General features: G+C 32.3%; 3 protein-coding genes across 4 annotated transcripts in view; 1 reads left to right on the top strand and 2 right to left on the bottom strand.

Annotated features, from left to right (window-relative positions):
* Positions 1-14,294, bottom strand: part of LOC135126898 (all trans-polyprenyl-diphosphate synthase PDSS1) — a 44,344-nt gene extending 30,050 nt beyond the window's left edge. Inside the window, exon 1 of the mRNA XM_064053112.1 lies at positions 14,097-14,294. Coding sequence (XP_063909182.1) covers positions 14,097-14,294 — 198 coding nt within the window. The remainder of the gene's footprint in view (positions 1-14,096) is intronic.
* A 55-nt stretch (positions 14,295-14,349) lies between these two features.
* LOC135126901 (large ribosomal subunit protein bL32m) lies at positions 14,350-18,521 on the top strand. Its single transcript, XM_064053115.1, has 3 exons — positions 14,350-14,440; positions 14,507-14,749; positions 18,119-18,521. The coding sequence occupies exons 1-3, from the start codon at positions 14,350-14,352 to the stop codon at positions 18,379-18,381; spliced, it is 597 nt and encodes a 198-aa protein (XP_063909185.1). The 3' UTR covers positions 18,382-18,521.
* A 140-nt stretch (positions 18,522-18,661) lies between these two features.
* On the bottom strand, positions 18,662-20,254 carry Spn-f (spn-F). Of its 2 annotated transcripts, none has more exons than XM_064053113.1 (2): positions 19,099-20,248; positions 18,662-19,039 (listed from the first exon to the last, which is right to left on the bottom strand). In XM_064053113.1, the coding sequence occupies exons 1-2, from the start codon at positions 19,823-19,825 to the stop codon at positions 18,762-18,764; spliced, it is 1,005 nt and encodes a 334-aa protein (XP_063909183.1). In that variant the 5' UTR covers positions 19,826-20,248; the 3' UTR covers positions 18,662-18,761. The 2 variants fall into 2 exon arrangements, with proteins under 2 accessions (XP_063909183.1, XP_063909184.1); XM_064053114.1 differs by having other exon boundaries at positions 18,885-19,050; positions 19,099-20,254.
* Between the last annotated feature and the right edge of the window lie 71 nt (positions 20,255-20,325).

The following is a 20,325-nucleotide window of genomic DNA, read 5'->3' as shown; positions in this document are numbered from 1 at the left end:
TAGTAGCTAAAATAACATGCAATTTTCATTTTCACTTCTCTGCATATAGACTGCTTTAAACATTTCATATTTTCAAGAGTAATATTTACAACATCAGAAAAAGATTTTTTTGTTTATCTTTTTTTAACAAACTCATATTCCAATAATTACTTAAGTAACAAATACTTACGTTTGCAAACATTTAAAATAACTATTGAAGAAAATCAAATTAAAACATGATATAAGTCTTCCAATAACGTAAGGTCAAGATATTTTTAACAATACCTAATAATTAATGTCAAAGTCATCCAAAGTTTATGCTATATTATCATAGGAAGTTAAAAGAAACTGCAAACAAACTGAAGGCAATCACGAAAAGTAACTTCAGCTCAGCAGTTATAATTTGATTTAGCAGAAAAATAACGTATACATTTTCTTAATTCCTTATGACACACTAAATATGGCATTTCACAATTTTTGTATTACATAAGAAAAGTCTATATTTAGTAGCTGATTATTAGTGATACCTTTTTTGCAGGCTTTAAAAAATGATTATTGACATTGACACGGTTTAAGAGTTATAACGCAAAAAAGTCATTGTCAGTATCTTAGGTAATTTATCAAGTTGTAATCCATAAGTACATCGAATTGACTAATGCACACAGTTTTTTATTGCCATAAAAAATAAACAGGAAAATCTAATCTTATTTACTCAAGTATAAGAGACAAATTTTGCCAATGACAGTAACAAGTGGTTTGGCAAAAATAAATAGCAAGGTGAAGTTAGCCTGTAGTTATAATACACAAAGGCTATAGACTTTTCCACACACCAATATCTCTAAAATTCGCATTTACTCTGAATGAATATTTTGACAAGCAATGCTAAGTGAACCTTGATAACACCACATATCAAAATAAACAAACCGGATAAAATAAACATACTTCACACTATTTGCTAAGAAAAAAGCATTGAGAAACGTCTATCAGTGCTCACTCTTTTCAACTTCCCGCCTATTAAATTTTCGTAACTAGGAAAATATTTTAGTTTTTACATGCAATATTTGGGGCGTCATTATTTGACTTAATTTACTGAATACACAAAACATACACCCAAAGTGCTAAGTTAAAGATGCGTGAGGCAACGCTTTTCCAATCGAATTATCACTTTTGGCATTGTGCGTTATGTAAGGCAACTTGACACAGAAATAACTTTACACAAGACTGCGTGTTTAGACAGCAAAAGTTGGATACGTGAAAACAATTACTGTTGTTCGGAAAAATGCAAAACATGTGTTAGCAATTTCACGCATCTTTTGCACAAGTTATTTGTAGGGGAGAGGAGGGCAAATCGTTGTAAATTCTTGAAAAAAAAAGTCTTTCCAGAATATCTACATTTGATATAAATTGTGCATTTTTGTACTAGTATTGATTTATAATAATGACTCGAACCGAAATTTTGTCCATCACTCCTTTCTCTCCTCTATGCATTGAACAACGCGTCTTTAAAACAACATTAAAAACTTACAAAAGATCTAAGAGAAACCTAAAAGATGGTAACCATGACGGTCAACGCATTTATATTGTAATGGAAAGCGTAAAGTACACACATATTCAATACCAGTCAATATGCGCGGAGATACGATAGGACATGGTTTTGCATATGGCGAAATCACCACATCGAATAAATCCACTTGACAATATAAAAGACCTAAAGTGTTAACGACGCGGTCTCATTAAATCTTTCTAGTGCACAATAACAAAAGCTTGCAATTCTTCATGTTTACACACATTTAAAAGTCAGATTTTTGTGGCGACTGGAGAAAATTTGTCTAATTAGCAGAAACAATAGAATTATTTGCTTTTTGTAATCTCGTTATTTGATGCAAAGATATTGCGACATGCTTAAATTAAAATTTTGGTAACCTTCATGTGATTAACTTGGGTTTTATTGTAATAAGTCGACACTATTTCAGATTTTGAACTTGGCTTCAATTTTTTTTAACACAATGGGTTTTGTAAGCAGAAACATGTTTAAATAAATTTTTACTAAATAAATGAAACCGGATTCTTTGAAATAAGAAAGCAGTATAAACTTATTCATCACGATTTTGACATATTTGTTTCAATGAGTTTTATAATGCAATTACATCATGATTTTTATGTATAGACTGTTCACTGAACAAAGTATTTCAAGTTTCCACAAATCAGTTGTAATAATAATAATTACCTGTTACTAATTCATTTAATTGTATAACAGTTGCTTTGTTTTATATAATGCTTTTAAATTGTGTGTGGGTGGATATGATGTTATACGACTGATTTATAAATATCTTATTTGTATTAAAGTTATTAACGTTGTCACTTGTGAATACTAATTCATTGGTGATGAGGAAGTATGGCAAATGTGCCCTAAGAAATCTTTGACGTCATTAGTTTTTTGAGAGGATGACTAAAGGCAATCGTTTCATCGCCTTCTTATTAGGGGCAAATTTCAAACTGATTTAACAACTCTGTTTTGCGATGACGTTAAATCAACTTAAAATTGACCCCTTAAATAATCTTAAATTAAACTTAAAAAAAATTGAAAATCCTTATTCAAAATACACTGCCAGACAAAAAAAAACGGACACTTGAACTTTTTGTGATTAATTGCAATTGGTTGAACTTTTATAAAAATATTCCAAAAAGCAAAACATTAATGTATTTATTAACAGAAGACATAACTCTATTTTAAAACATGTAGAAACAGAAAAAAGTAACACAAGTTATATCACCAAACATTTCGTAAAGTTACAAGTGTTATTTAAGTGTCCGGGTTTTTTATATTGTAGTGTATTTCCAATGGAGAGACACACAGTTCACAGAGGCACACCACAAAGTTCAGACTAACAATAGAAACTAATTTTTTATTATTTCTTTGAACAGTAAACAAAACTTTTTACCTAAAATCACACACAGTCAAAATTATTCAAAATTTCAATATTCAGAGTAAAAATTTTGTTTCAGAAATTAAACTGCAGAAGTATATTATATATAATAATGAAGTTTAGATAATTATTTTCTCATTTCTATGTAAATTCTAAATTAAAACAGATATTTTGTTACGTAATTTTATATAAACCTAGCGCTTCAAATTTTTTTCCACCAAATGTGACTATTCAAATTGATCGATTTTTTAAGCGCTAAATCTTACATTTTATGGTTGTAATCTACCGAAATAGGTAAAATAATGCCAGAAAACAATGTGAAAATATTTTTCCACATTTTTATTTGACATATTTTATTTTTTTTTTTCCAAATGAGAAAAGGTAAAAAAAATTAGTAAACAGAACCTCTTTCTAAGGTCCTTCGAAGCTATTGTCAAGTTTCTAGAGGAAGGTTTCTTTATAAAGGAAGCACTGACATAACACACTGAAACGAGAATTACGCTCATTTATTTTCATTTTTACAGTATGTTGCAACATTTTCCAACACATAAAATTTTCTTAATTGTATTTGTTTAGTATACAGACAGACAACGGAATAAACTCTACCAAACGGGTGGAACTGAAAAACCATCTTCCGGTAAATTATCTGTTCCACCACAATGCCAACAATAGACTGATACTAGATACTTTTTGCCGGAAATTCTTTTTTAAAACTTAAATCATTTTAGAGAAAAATAGTAATAAAAATAAAAAATAAAAAATAAGTAATTATGTGTCCACACTGTGTTCCACACCAAGTGACAAGAATGAGTAGTTAAAGTAAAAATTGATTTACCTGAAATTGAGAACAGTATCACCACCCAAAGCCTGACAGATAACGCCAACGCTAATTCCTTTTATTTATGCACAATATATGAATACGTCTACAGATACTATTGTAACACATTTCATAACTTCAAAAATAGAAGCATAAGTTATGCTGCCTCTCAGGCTTATTTCCAGTACAAATTTATCAAATTTAATTTAAAATTCTTTTACACGTCGACTGGGTGGGTCTAAATGCATTATTTTTTTCAGATGAACAATGTAACAATAATGAAAAACGTAACTGTTCTGAATTATCTGTCTAATAAAAATCGATGCAAATGACAAACAGCAGGCAGATAGATGAAAACGGAAGATCTATTTTTTCTAACGTCAAGAAAACATAGAAGTAGCTATTCCCCAACATGGCTTTATTACAATATTTTCTTAGTTACGCTCGACAAGTAAAAACGTAGATAATATCAGTCGTAGTATAAGAAAAAAGGAAACCCAAAAGTGGTAATTAAGTTAATGGGTAATTGCTTTTGATTACTCTTATACTGATACAAAATGTTGCGAAATTTTTTTGCGAAAATCTGGACGACTTAGATGAACAATGAAGGTGGATTCATAAACCACAAGTATGTTATTTTATAAAAATTTAAATACTACTTACCATGCAAGATTTTGAGATGGTATTCATCAAACTGCTGGTGGGAATAATGAGATAAAATTTGTTTAGCATTTTACTATTTACACAACATACTTAAAATACATATTAAGTTTGACAACAATAGGTCGGGTAGTTTCTGAAATTATTTGTCTAACAAATATCGACACAGACGACAAACAAACAGACAGACAGACAGAAACGGAGGACCTACTTTTTCATCACGAAGCGTCGCGGAAAACACGAATGCAGCCATTCGCCTCATAGACCTTGTTACAAAAATATTAGGCATTTTCGTTTCGCAGTCACATTAAATTACTAAAAAATTGTTTTGCAATTTTTATTTTAACAACGTTATTTTTACTTTTTACGCATTTACGCAATGGAATTTTATTGCCCTATGAACTTTAAGAGGGTAATAATAATAATCCTTCAAACAAAATTTAAACAACAATAGAGGTACTATTATTTAAATTTTCTACCAATTACCACTAATTAATTCCGTGCCATTTAATTAATTTAGTGTGCCATCGAATGTTTAAAACTCATATGAACATTCCGTAGATAGGTATCGTTTATATTATAAACATCAGTAAATCTATATTTCATGTTTTACTACTTTGTAGATGTTTATTGCCATTTCTTTTCTATAAGTTCCAATTCTCTCAGTTACAACTCTGTTTTCATGGAAGGCTAACGGGACGATTTATTTTGCAGTCGTCATTAACCCTACCATTGTGCTGTCCAACCCATCATAATTTCGTAGTAAAATTTTAGTGGATGTAAAATCAACGTAAGTATAACACTCTGGCTGCAATTGTATCTAAAATTGTAATATTTGTATTCAGTTCCAGGTAATTGAAAATACCTCTACACATAAGAACTGATATTTTTAGTAATTTAGAAAATAATAAAATGCTACTTTTGCAACACAGAATAAAATCAAATTTCCACTGCAATCGTGTAAATTGAAGCAAAGTAGCACAATTACATATATTAATACAGTAGTTAGTGTTAATTAAAAGGAATACTGCCTATTACATCTTCGACTGAAAACGGCATATTGAAGATAGCTTTCTCTCCATACAAAATAATTAGTGTAAAGCACCAGTTTTAAAGAAAACAATTATTTTAACAAGGCCCAAACCATCAATTCAATTAATTATTAACTCTTCATTAAAACACGATGGTACCATTAACTTATAGACTGAAGAAATGAATTTATTCATAGTCATAGAAAACTCAACAAAAAAATTTCTAAGGTGAAAGCACCTACATACCTTAATTAAACACGGCATACGCCATACGCATAAAATATGTATTTTTTAAAATCCACAAAAAAATTAATAAAATCTTCATTAAATCCAGCCACCAAAGCTCCCAGACAGTGTCCACGTGTGTAGGTACATATCAAACAGGTGTTGGACGCACCTTACTTTCTCTCAATCCAACGCATCGGCACGCAGTACTGTTAATCACTAATGTGTGACAAATTTTTATTAATTAGCCAATAATGCTATTGAAAACACACTCAACACTACTACAACAAAGGAAGTCCCACGACATTGACCATTGACCGTAGAATTGAATTCTTTCTTCCTTCCGTTCCGTCTGTTGCAAAACCCATATGGTGTGCGAAGGAAACGCAAAAGAAAGCACTCTAAATTCCAAAGCATCATAATTTTTCTAATTAGAAGCTCGTCTGGCTAATCAGAACAGAACCATATTTCACGAAAGTCTGGAAAAGCCGGGTAAAGGGGACTCAGGGGCCCGATAAGCTGGGAGGAGATTACCTCAAGGTAAATATAACTTTCCCCGATATTGCCTGACTAATTTCTGGCTAAGATAAATTTTGACATCGATAATAGCAGAGATTATGATCCACCTCATGCCTGCGTGATGAGCTCTTCTCGTCGGTCAGCGGCTAAAGAAAGCAACAACTGACCCACTTCGGCAGGAGCAAGGCCACTCTCACTTCTACTCGGAGGCATTGGCCCAAGCAGACGACATTCCATGATCGCGCCGTGATTAATTTCATTTTTTAAACGAAATTTCGAAGTGGGGGTGATCGAGGCAAAGAAGCAAGTAACATAAGTAAAACTATACTATGCAAGAATATAAATTTAGAAAACTAATGTGCTCTGTTTAACTTGACAACTGTTGTGTAAGTATAACAGTAATAGAACATTTAAAGTGCACATGATTGTTAACACTTTAAATAAAAAAATAGCGTTCAAAATAAAACTTTAAGATAAATTTCGAAAATTTTCTCAAAAACAAAATATACTATTTTTTACATTCGTCCCAGATTCGTACCACCAAATAAACATTGCCACGCCTTAACTAAATTTTGTAATTCCTACACGTGACCACAAAGTAATAGGTATTCTGTGCTTATTCTTTTTTTTTCTGTTTGTTCAGCGTAAATTAAGACCCAGTTTAATTATATAGTTAATTTAAAACAGACAATGATCAAAACTATTAATTTTTTATCAGTGTTCAAATTTCCGAACTCTTCATACAATTACCACATGGACGAAGTTCATCAGGAGTCTCTTTCTTTTCAATTAAACCCTTCACCAAATTCCACAGTTAGTGATCACCAGTGGTACTTCAATGAACCGTAACATTTTTTAAGTTTGTCAGAATTATGTAACTTAAATGAAAGCTTCACGCTGCTCCCATACAAAGATCTTACAAGGACGATGTTCCTCGTGTTTTATACCAAAGATATATATACATATATGTATAAACATATATACATAAATTATTTGGACCTTGAATTCTACGCATATGATAAGATAAAAATTATCAAAATATTCACTGGAAGACTACTTGTTTTGTGTAATTTATGCACAAAATGCCCTCACAAATTGTAATAAAACCCACGTTAATGAACAACATAAAATACGAATTAAACACATAAGTCGCCACACTAACAACATCGCACTAACACCTGGTTGTTACGCTTAAGCACATAAGCGAAACACAATGAATGCTAGACAACTCGATGGGATGGGCTCTACTGATGAGATCCAACAAGATTGAAACTGCAGTCTACAGCTTCCCAACGGGTTGTCTAGCCTTCGGTGTGATTAAACACTTTGCAAACATAAAATTATTTTCCACCATAGCGATTTTTTCTTTACAACTTACACACTTACATTCGTTTATTTAAAATATCCTATCAGATATTTAGATAGATATTTGGATTTCGTTAAAAGATCACATTTTGTGGACTTGATTAGTTTTCCCTGTACAATGCTTAAATTTTAATCAAGTAGGAATATTTGTAGCGTATACAGGTGTCCCAGATAAAATTTCGCGGCCTTATTTCTTGAGAATGGATAGAAATATTGAAATTCTGTAAAGGTCATTACTTTTAGCTTGCAGGGAGAAGAATAATTTAGTACAATGCAAGTGGGTATAAGGCATATGTGTGGTAATTTAATAATCTTTCAAAATCCGTTAAAAAAGTTACGTTACAATTTAAAAAATATAGGTTTGCGTCACAAAATTTCAATACTTTCATCCCTTTTCAAAATATAAGGCCGCGGATTTTTATCTCAGACACCTTGTATACATGTAAAATATATAATATTAAAATAAGCTACAACGACGACATAAAACTATGGCAAACAATAATACGATAATAATTCTATAACATAACCTAGTGAAATCGAGTAAGATTTCTAAAACTACTGAGATCATCTTCATCACATACTAAAATGTGGTAAACGCTCACTTATTTACAGCATCAATACAAATTCTTACGTAAATTCTTGGTATAATTAGAGGAAGTTACCTATGATTAAATTCTTACGATAACACACTGAATTCACTTCGAAACTAATTCAGTGACCAATCGTGGAGAAAATTTCGATATCATTAAAAAAAAATTGTATGTCCACAGGGCGATCAAAAATGGCTAACTCCTCGATACAAAATTAAGTTCACAAGTCTAAGTTTGAGAAAAATCATTAAAAAATGCTTTCGTTTCAAATATATCTAAAATCCAAAATGCCATAGAGCTCACATGCCATTTTTTTTTCACCCTGTATATTCAGCTGCATTAAAAAATATCCTAAATCAGAATTTATAAGCATGGCATATATATTTAAATACAGTCGCACTCCTAATTATATAATGCGTATTTCAAAATATTAAAACCTTATGTGCATTGTTAAAGAGCTGCCCAACATGAATTACAAATAATAATTTTCTGTCCATAACAGTTCGTATGCTTAAACTAACTACAGCTTCCAAGTTCTTTGCCACATTAGCAAACTTTTTTTTTTATCGAACAACAGTTTTACTACACATGTTATACTTCGCGTTCTACTTAATATTCCTTTTGTCAGTAGTCAACCGTAAGTAAGTAATTGAAAGAATATCATTTACACAATGTGGGCAAGTTTTAAATCATCCGTATATCCAATATGCATATCTGTACGTCATATTCTAAAATAGTGATTGCTGACGAAATGACTTTCAATGGGTACTGCAATTTACGCAATAAACATTTTAAGATGCCCATCAGGTACCATTCAGGAAGCTTGTACGAACTGAAGCTTCTATAAATAGGATTGTTACTGGTACCATACATTTAAGAAGTTTATCGGGATCTTTAAACTAATCCACCACAAATGAATTTGGTCACTCTTCACTATTGTAAAACTGGAACTATAAAACCGTTTAGTAGCACAATGAGTTTCTAATTTTATTAGTATACCAAGTGTCCCAAATTATGCTTTACCCGCAAGGTAAGCAAGCTTGTAGATGAAACCGTGGCTATGAACTCACGATAATGTTTTCGCAAGAAATAGTTTTGTGTAAATAGCAAGTAGTTTACACAGGACGTATTGGAATTGACATACGTGTCCTTGCTGAAATATTGATCGGAACATTTTCCACGCACAGCACAGCCTTGCACTTTATCAATGTATTCATATTTTGAAACAATTGTTAATCGAGTCTCCGTTTCCTATCATCGGTGGAGAAGTGTGAACTGACACTCCGGTCCAGACCAAATATAAATCAACAGTGTGTTTTCGTACATTCGAATCAAAGGCGATGATGAAGTATGGGTGATTAAAGTATGAAATATTAATGAATTTAGAAAAACAAGTGGTACAAATATTTCTTGTTACACTGCGATTGGTGTTATCGATATTGTTTTTTTTTTAAACAATGCGAATGGTTTACAATTATTTTCCATAGTTTAAAATTCGAACTGAGACAGTTCAACATCTGTAATTTTGCTTGGATTTATTGGAAAATTTAATAGAACAACTTCTAGGATTATACACATGATCCGGTCTTTACAGTCACTTATTCTGTACTTAACGCTTGTGTATCTTCGCTTTAATTGAAACAGTTCTATGATCATTAATCACAGCGCTCATAGTAGTTAATGACGCTATTCCTTTGGCAAATTAAGAATACATTTCAGTATTTTCTTGTGCGCTAAAATACTATCTTCCGGTCATTTCATGATCCATATACCTACAGTCCTAAAACTTTGGTTGAGTCTATGTTGTTCTGATATCACAAAGTGTACAAATTTATAACTTGAGTTTTATTAGTTTAATTCAATTTTAATTATTATCTATTCTATTCATGGTCATGTCATAACATTCATTAAAGTTTTTCCTTATCATTGTCGCATCGCTTGCAAAAATGATATATTATAATTAAAACCTTGAGACTTATTATTCACACACTATATTATAAAAAGTACTAAATGCAAGATGAATCTTTACGCAACTGCGTTCTTTTTTTACAAGAATTATGACTTACAAAACAGATTTTTTTCACGTATCTTTATGATTTCATTGTTGTCATTTTAAAAATTATAAACAAAAGTTTTTGTAATAATATTCTTTGTGTTCCACGAGACCTATTTTGTATTTTACAGTTTTATTATCTTGTTTACTGCCCTAGGATTACAGAAAATATTTTTGTAAGTTTTTAAAATTCAAATATACAATACGAATTTTACTTCTATTTCGTCTCGTATTACGCGACAAAACACTGCTATTACATTATTTTAACAATATTTATATATGAATTACGGTGCAAATCTCTTTTATTATATAATTATTCAAAATGTAAACAAACAGTATTAAATGTAATATCACAAAAACAAAAGTAAGAAAGTTAAGAAAGAAATTAAAACAATTTCTTGTTGTTAAATACATAAATATGTAGTTAATAGTTACAGATGTGTTATTTGAAGTGTATTTGAAAGTTTCCGATAGTTTCAAATGGGCCGGATTCGAATCAATAACGTGCCACCACTATGGCCACTATTAAAATTGAAGGTCTCAACCTGCTTCTCTAGTGGATGCGGAAATAGGTTGGTTAAAATATCAATATGTAGCAAAAGGTAATTCAGTAACAAGTTGAGAATCTCTAAAAATAAAGTCAAATACATATCGAAATCATTATGTCACACTGTCACATTGAATAAGTTACCTATAACGGGTATATTGGCCTTGATTTTTGTAAACATTGTTAAGTATGTCTACAATAAACCTAAAATTGAATCGATGACACCTGACAACGCAGGAATGTACAACTTAACCTAACTTTTTCTATAATAAAATTAACGTCAAATATACACAACAATAGATTAATAAAACACATGCGTTTTTCGCTACATTTTATTCTATCAAAAAAAAACAACGCCAACTTGACAAGTTTTTCATTCGTTACAGCGCGACATTTATAATTGACTTGTCTATAATGAGTCGCTTCAAGACTTAATCGCTTTGATATTTTCAGTGGGATCGGTATTTCTTTTAATTTTGTACTTATTATTCTAAACATGTGGCAATTATTTTATACATTTTCCGTTAAATACTCCACGTTTCGTAAACAAACAGTAAAAATTACTTCCGTTAAACAATGCATCTGTTCTGAAAAGTGATGTGAACAGGATGCGACATTGCATTTACTTATGAAATGTTAAACTCACGTGTCACCACAAGTCAAACATAAATTGCTTTTCAGAAATCGGATATTACGAGTAATAATGAAATTTGTATTTTTTAAGTTCTTTATTTCTTAAAAATAACAAAAAAAATATTTTATCTGACATTTCTATAAACAAATATATACAGTAATGATCACTTATAGCGAACCCAGTTAAAGCGAACTTCCTGATATAACGAACCAACTTGCAAAGTACGAACTGAAGTACCATAAGATACGTGTTATTTTTTTCCGATTATAACGAACCCACTTATAGCGAATTTTCGGATACAACGAACCAAATTTTTAATATTTAAGAAAAAAAAAATCGTTTATAACGAACTTTTTCACCAGTCAACTTTATCTCGACAATGGTCAGGAACACTTTTGTGTGAATCTATTACATCCCGTCAATTTTATCAGTATGGCATGGCAAAAAGTATCAGAACAAACAATTGTTGATTGTTTTCGACATGCTGGGTTCCTCCAGTGTGAGGAAAAATTTGAACCAGGGGTGGGATTTTGTTTCTACCGATACGATACGATACGTAGCGATAAATGACAAGGACGAAAATATAAATTTCAGATGCGAAAGAAAAAGACGACCACATTTTATCGGTACCGATATTTTATCGTTATAGAAACAAAATCCCACCCCAGAAGACGAACTACCATTGGCTGAATGGCTGAGAAAGCACGAAAGCAATTCTGACGATGAATTTGATATCGACTTTTTGTCCATTTTGACGATATTTTAGTGAAGTCTGAAATTTTGGATGCTGCTGCTATTGTAGAATTAGTTCAATGCAACATTCAAACAGAAGATGAGACTGAAGACGATGATGATAACCAAGAAGAAGAAAAAGAGGGAACGATCCCAAAACCCTCTTAAATTAATCTGTCTCACAAGAAGGAACGTAAAATTTGAGATTATTTTAAGTAACAACTTTTATTTTTAATCAACTTTTTATTAATCAAGTTTTTTTTTTCTTATATGTACTACTGTATTATTATCTTTACATGTTTATATTTTTGTAATACTTTTAAATGTTGCATCCTGAAATACATAGTTCAGTTTATCAAAGTATATATTGATTTTTTTGAGATCATTTATAACGAACTTCGGATATAACGAACTACTTTTCCCAGTCCCATGAGGTTCGTTATAACCGAACATTACTGTATATTATTTAATCGGAATCATAATGACGTGATCGTAATAAATCATGAGAAACACTGTTTAATGGTCCAAATTGATAACTACGACATGCACATGCGATTATTTACAGAAATCTCTTATTGTCCCTAACGCACAATGACACACATTTACATTGGCTATACATGATTCTGACTCTGGAATCTCTTTTTATATTATTTGACACCTTGTTTACTCTAATTATGTGACCAATTGTGATGAATGATGAGTTGAGTAGGTCGATTACAAAAAGCTCATAACGTAGTTGTAAAGAGCTGCACATTTTTTTGAAATTTCAAAGCCTCCTTTGACACCAGAATCATTTACAGACCCATTGTATAAATAAAAAATAAAAAATTAAATCATACATTCATTGTTCTAAGTCATTTTGACAGAATGAAATCAATATTTGAGCAGCTTCACGGTAATCTTAAGTGCACTTATTAAAATTTTAGTGTATCTGATTATAAACTCTCGAGAGGGAATGAATAAATAAGTGCAGCTACTTCTTTATGATGGCTAAATTAATACTATTATGGTAGCAAAATTTTTAAAAGTCCATTATCTCATCTTGTACATAAATCATTAAATGTTATCATTCAAACTTCTTTCTTTTTTAGGCAATCGTATACGTTTACATAGAGTTAAAAATACGGGGTGGGTTTAATATTTAACAATAAAATGGAGATTACATCATTGATTTTTTGGAGGGAGTCAAGGACAATATTACTTAGCTAATGTCATCTTCACGATAACCTTAAGAGACGTTTAAACTTTTATTTCACAATCTTCAGTAGAAGATAGGTATCACATAAAATCACCACCAGAAAAATAACAACAATAAAACCGCATTCTCGTATTTTACAGTGTCAAAATGACCCTATTGGAGTCGAAAAAATTATAATATTGCGCCTATGATAATTTCAACCCACTCAATAATAAAATGTAAAACAGGCTATTTATATTTAAAATCACCCTACGTTGTTAAGTGGTAAACGAATGCATACAAGTGAGTTAAAAGAAAGTTATTACAAAGATAGGAATTGAGAAAGTTGTACGAATTATACTCGCATAGAATTTTTCACGAACATAAGTAGTAGATCCGCCTGGTAGCCTACTTTTTTCTGTCAAACACATTATTTCTCAAAAACTTGAGGGATATCCAAAAGGGCCGCGCATCACAAGCTTAAGTCACGGCACTTGCGCATTATTCTTTATCGAGGCGCCAAAGATGTAAATCTGAATACGAAACGGTTTAGTGGTTTCAGATGATCGGTATCTAGGCCGTCTATCACTAATTCACGACGATTTAACACAATGAACCGACGGCCATTAACAGTGAACTTTCGAATAGAGAACTACTAGATAGCGGTCTAAAAGTAAAAGTCTTTCTTCATTTACATATTTCTGTAGACTGAGAAGAACCTGATGAGGAAAGTGGTTTCAGTGCTGGATGTTATGCAAAAAAAATGACAAGTGATTTTTGAAAAAAAAATTGCACGAAGGGTATTCAGTTGACTATGTCGTGAAAAGTGAAAATTCTGACCTGTCGCTCCTGAGGCACTCTGGGGGCGGTTTGGGATCCGATTTTTGTCCGTACACACGAATACGCTTCTCTCCTCGTATACTGTCCCCACTGACACAGTTTTTCCTGCACCCGAGCACAGAGTCTACCAGACCCTATAGAAGCCATCGCCAGAACTGTTGTGACTGGGTTCTCCCCAAGCGCAAAGACTCTCCGCATCGCACCTTTCCAGTTTGTCCCACTACAGCTGATCGGAAAACGCGCTTCTTAGACCATGGCCGGTTCGCTCCTAATCCGCATTAATGTCGCAATCCAACGCCTGGAACTGGCCATCGCCTCCGTCTTCACCAGAAGATTTCCTCCAGGTAAAACACGCGTTACATAACACCAGTGCACGCACTTTTCCTCCTCCTAACCTCACTTTTTGACAGATGGGTTTTGCCTCGCTGGAGTCGACGTCCAGGAACGGCTGCACCAAAAGCCGGCCTTCTCGTTGAAGGATATCGTAGGCGATGGGTTCGTGTGGGCCGTGCCCACGGCTAGAAGGACTATTGAGAGGCGGATGAAAAGAAGGTTCGGACATCCAGATTACATTTGGAAAATGCTCAAGCCAAAGACCAACCTCAGAACTTGTAATGTTTGCGGGGATGATCACCTGCCGGGAGTTTTGTGTCGTAAGTGGTGGCTTTAGCACGTACAAATTAAGCACTGTCGGAGAAACAATGTTGTTGTCAATTAGTCACTGACAGATTTTTTTTTCATTGTAATGGTAGTAAAATGAGGTTTCTAAACGTGATTGATTTTAATCTTTGATCTTTTATCAAAGGTTACTGTTTTAAGGTAATTTCTCTAGCATTTTTAATCGTTGAGGAATTTGTTACGTCAATAGATTGGCAACCAACAAAACAGATATGTAACAAGCCATCAAAAAGAAATTCTTGTTACTGGTTAGTCGCCTTTTCTTACTAATTAAGACAGAATTAAGATGTATGCCTGCATTTACATGATACGATATGTCAGAAAAAGTGAGGTTATAACAAATTGACGTCATGCAAACTTTAAAGCACAATGGAACGAAACATGGAAATTCAAACGACAAATATGACAGATGACAATGAATCAGTGCACATTTAAGGGTGGTCTGGGACCTACGTTCCCCCAAACAAAAACGAGCAGTTAATATATTACAAGAAGGTTTTTTTTCGCATGTTATGATCCATTAATGGCTCCAGTAACATTATACGGGGTGTCTCCACAAATATCCCTGAAGTCGCGGACACACCGTAACAAAGAAAAGTCATTTGTATTAAAATTTTTAAAAGACGTACAAGTATTTATAAGAAAACCTACCCCTAAAAAATTGAAAACGCAACCAAATATCTTTGAAGTTGCTGATTGTGAATATTTACCATTATATATATTTTTTAAGTAAAACATGCTGTTTGGTGTTAATCGTTTAAAAATAAACGTCAATTTTTAAGCTAACGTCAAAAATAAACAAATAATAAGAGTCCTACAGAATACATTTCCAAAGGATTCATAGATGTATGGTGATCTTCTATTCGGAAATGTTCTGTACAAAGCCGAGCAGCCAAGAAAGCTTTCTTCTGGATGATTGTGATAATTTTTTTTATTCGCCGTGAAACAAGGGGGCGGAGCTTAACTGCAAAATACTTATTTCTTTACAAGAAATTAAAAACATGTTTTTGAGTATCGCGTTGTTCACAGAATACTACGTACATTAAAGAAAAAAGCCAAAATATAAAACCCCGCCCATCCGCCCCATCTCAATTGTGATGATTTTTTTTATTCTTAGAAACTTAAAACACGTTTAAAATAGTAAATTTTTATGCGGAAATATGGATTTTGCAATTAGGCTCCTCCCCTAGGTCTGCCAACCAATGAAAACTTCATTACTATTTACATCAGGGCAGGTATGGGTGGGGCTTAATCGTTGTTTTTAATTTTTTCTTAATATACACAGTATTCTTTGAATAACACTATACTCCAAAATATATCTTACATGGTAATTTCTTGTAGATAAATAATATGCATTTTGCAATTAAATTCTGCTTCTTTGGTTCTCGATGGGGCTTATATTTTGCCTTTCTTTTTAACATACATAGTCGTCTTTTCAGAACAAGAAACTTAAAAGATGTTTAAAATGGTAAATTCTTGTAGACAAATTGACAAATATGGGTCTTGCAATTAAGCCCCGCCCCTCGATCTGACAATGAATGAAAAATTCATCACATTTGAGAATTGAGATCGGGGCGGGTATGCGTGGGGCCTTGTCTTTGGCTTTATTTTTCTTAATATACGTAGTATTCTTTGAACATGATACCCAAAAACATGTCTTAGGTGGTAATTTGTTGTTGAAAAATAAGGATCTTGCAATTAAGCTCCGCCCTCTTGACTAACGAGGAATAAAAAAATCATCACAATTGAGATAGGGCGGGTGGGCGGGCTTACATTTTGCCTTTTTCTTTTAATATGTGTAGACTTCTTTTCACGACATGAAAGTTAAAATATGTTTTAAAATCCATATTTCCTTGCAAAAATGTACCATTTTAACCATGTTTTAAGTTTCTTGTTGTGAAAAGATGGCCACGTATATTAACAAAAAAAAAGGCAAAATATAATACATTTTAGTGTCTCACAATTAACGATATATATAAGTTGATAAACGTCGCTGAAAAATAAATGTACTGCATCTTCGATTTGGTTAGGCTTATTATTACTCCTGAATCATCCTATATGAAAGAAATACAGTGTAAGAAAATTTGGATGATCATTGAATCCATGTTTAAATATTATATACACAAACAAAATCATCACAAAGCAAAAACTACACCAGTAGAATACGCTTCCACCTGATATAAGTAAATCATTTTACTGCGCAGGCGCGTTTCACTTTGAGTTGGCAGCTTAGAAAACAAGCGGTGCATTTAGACATTATATTTTCATATTTTTCGAAAGACATTCTATTTATCGCGTTAATAATAAGTTGAATTGCTACAGGTGAAGCAGAAAGTCGGGGTATTTATAATTTCGTATTTAAATTTCAATCGACAATTCCAATACATCTATATTTCATTTTGATTTTCATTAGTTTCAAACCGTTAACGTTCAGATATTTCTACAGTTGGTTCTTTTTTTCGTTCCTATAAATAAAAAATCAACTAGAAACTAACAGATCATTTACACTTGCATTAACATCATTGGGGCGGATAATGGTACTCAAGAGTGCCCTTTATCAGTAAAGTAAGACTTCAAATGAGAGTAAAATCAATTCCGTTTGTTCGCAATTACAAACATGAAGTGTGACAGAGTAAAATAAATTGCATACTTAAGCAAATTTGTAACAGAAATTATGTGTTAACCATTATCATCCAATGTATCAAACGTAGTATCCCTTTTATTAGTTGCAATTGTAAATTTACTGATTGTAATTAAAGCTTTTCAGGGTACAGCTTTACAGATCAATCAGTTGTTCAAAATAAACAAATTGAAAAGCTGATATTAACCTCAGTCAGTCATACTCTGATACTTGGAAAAATAGAACTAACATTGAGTTGAAATTGCAGTTTGCATATAATCATAATGTAAACCTTTTAAAATTCTTAAAAAATGTAAACGCGAAAATTACGCGAACAGAAACATACACATCAAATTCAAGTGGAACTTTTAGACAAACAACGATCGTTTATCAATTTTTTATCCCGTCATGGATAAAACATAATACTTAGAAAATTGTTCGTTGATACCACTATAGGAATATTGAATAATTGAAGCTCTACGCGTTCAAAAGTTACCAATCGACACTTGGAGGCATTAGCTACTTATATTTTTAGAAAAATTAGATTACGCGACTAACATAGTCTGAACAACAACTCTAAATAACGAAATCCCGAAATTAAAAACGTTGATAAAATTTCTAGAAAAACCGAATTACCTATTAGAAGCAATGCAACAATGCAATTGTTTGTAAAAAATAAACAATTGTTACTAAATACTTGTTTATAAATTTTATTTCTGTTTAGCTACCTGTTATAAAAAAGTAATTGAAGAAACCAAAGTAATGCAAGATGCTATCCAACAAGAACTACAATTATCTCCTGTAGAAAAGGAAGTGGTTGTACTGTATGAGGGAGAAAAAGATGGCAAACCTGAAGAATTTTTCGAAGGAAAACGAATTGTGGAAATACCAAAACCTAGGCCTGCATGGTTTAGCAAAAATCTTCTTCAACAAACAACACAGCAGCCAGCGACGACCAGTGATGTAAAACCATCAGATTTAGGTTAATTGTAGAAAATAATACATATTACATGTTAAGACTCTCACTCTTAAAAAATGGACTAAATCCAGTATGTTAAGCGTTAATTCCCACAAATGTCACATTGTCCCTGATAATAAAAATTCCGAGAGTGGATTTCTTTAGAGATCTGGGAATAGTGTTTTATTCTAGAGTTCCATTCTTCCTATACATTAGCAATACAGTTGCAGAAGCGTTTAAATCTCTTGGGTTATCATCACGTCTAGCATTTAATAATAATTACTTCTTTTAAAAAATATTCCTTTTATTTATAAATCAGTTACATTGTCTAATTTAAATAAAAAGAAATACCATAATGCTATAAAAATAAAGAACAAAAGATATAGTGGACTACTCAATAATATCATTATCACAACAATTCAAATGTTTCCTCAGTAAAATGTTTCTCTACATGATCCTGAAACACTTTAAAATTTACATTACTACTAAAATTCTTACAACATACTGGACAAATCATATCCATTGCTTCAGGAGGCTCATCGATATTTGTTTCTGGAAGAACTTGATTAGGTATGCTTTTAATGGGAGATTCTTTATTTTCAGATAAAGGTACTGTTGATGTCCCCTTATCTACAACTTCCACTTTCTTAGACATTCTAGTATCACAGACTTTCTTTTTCCTGATTTCTGAAAAAGACCTTTATTATTATTAATCATAAAACTGAATGCCTGTGTAAAATATTTACCTTGTAATTTATGTAACTTCTTTAAAATAATTTGCAGGGCAGCTTTCTGGCTAACTACAGTCTCTTTTGTGGTTTTTAGTTCCTCTAATACAGAATTGAAGTTGTCTATAATATTATTATCATAGTCTTCATAATAAAATCCACAAGAGTCTGTTATGATATTTTCACCCCATTGTATATCATGTATCTCTGAATATAATGAATCCAGTTCACTCTTCTCTTGAGCAAAACTATTAATTATCTTCAGAGAAATTTCCTCCAGTTCAGCACAAATCTTCCCGTTTTCTTCGATGTTCTTTTGTAGAACTTTCGTGTGAGGTTCGTCTTGAGTAAAAGTCTTTGATCTAATTAAAGGCGAGTGCGTTTCCTTCTTCTTTGTGGTATATTGCACTAGCGAGTCGTTAATTTTGCTAAGTTGCGTCCCCAGATTGTGATTAACGTGACTTAACCTACTTAGTTTACTCCACAATTCTTGGTTCTCACTTGTGACCATCTTGACTTTATTTAAAAGTTGCAGTTTATTTTCGGTAAGTTCGGCTACTTGCGCTTTTAACTTATCCAAATCAGACACTGAAACACTGTTCGGTCCACTTTGACTCAGCTGACCTCTTAAATGTAGGTTTTCCTCCTCCAGGGTAATCACCATTTCTTGCAAGTTCTTACAACGCTCCTTTAGGGTTTGTAAAGCCACATGGACGGCGTATTGGGCCCCAATCGGCTCTTCCATTTTTTTGTAATTAACACAATAACATAACCAAAAGAGAAAACGACACTTGAACTTTCCACTGCTTATAAAGTTCCAGGGGTTTTTAAAGTACACCAACCTGTAGTTCACACAAAGTCGATTGGGGAAGTCCCTTTGTTGTCGGAACCCTTGTCCTTCCCAGGGAAGCAACACGGTAAAAATCTAAAAATGATTTCGAAACTGGACAACAAATAAAGGATAGCGATTGTCAGATGTGTTACAGCCACAAGCAAACGTCGGTGCCTCAATCACTGTTGCTGATTGGCTAAAATGAGGTGTATGTTCTGATTGGTGGTTAGCGACTAGCGCCACATTTAAAATACATGGAAACAACTTCATATTGATTGTCTACACAATTTAACGAGTCTAATAAAATAGGCAAATCATATTTTTATTTTTTATTTAATACCATCAAGTATGTGCATTTTGTGACACGAATGAATCAATATCCAATTGTTTTAGTGATTAGATAAGTATGTAGT

This window comes from Zophobas morio, unplaced genomic scaffold (assembly GCF_036711695.1).
Source record: "Zophobas morio isolate AGI-343-1 ecotype UQ-CSIRO unplaced genomic scaffold, CSIRO_AGI_Zmor_V1 ptg000011l, whole genome shotgun sequence".
Classification (NCBI taxonomy): Eukaryota; Metazoa; Arthropoda; class Insecta; order Coleoptera; family Tenebrionidae; genus Zophobas; species Zophobas morio.
This window is presented reverse-complemented; position numbering and strand designations above follow the sequence as displayed.

Bases quoted from the DNA above. Each gene is read 5' to 3' on its own strand.
- LOC135126901 (XM_064053115.1), top strand. From the start codon at position 14,350: ATGGCCGGTTCGCTCCTAATCCGCATTAATGTCGCAATCCAACGCCTG. The intron at 14,441-14,506 runs GTAAAACACGCG...ACTTTTTGACAG, and splicing joins CACCAGAAGATTTCCTCCAG to ATGGGTTTTGCCTCGCTGGA. The intron at 14,750-18,118 runs GTAAGTGGTGGC...ATTTCTGTTTAG, and splicing joins CCTGCCGGGAGTTTTGTGTC to CTACCTGTTATAAAAAAGTA.
- Spn-f (XM_064053113.1), bottom strand. From the start codon at position 19,825: ATGGAAGAGCCGATTGGGGCCCAATACGCCGTCCATGTGGCTTTACAA. The intron at 19,040-19,098 runs GTAAATATTTTA...GGTCTTTTTCAG, and splicing joins GAAGTTACATAAATTACAAG to AAATCAGGAAAAAGAAAGTC.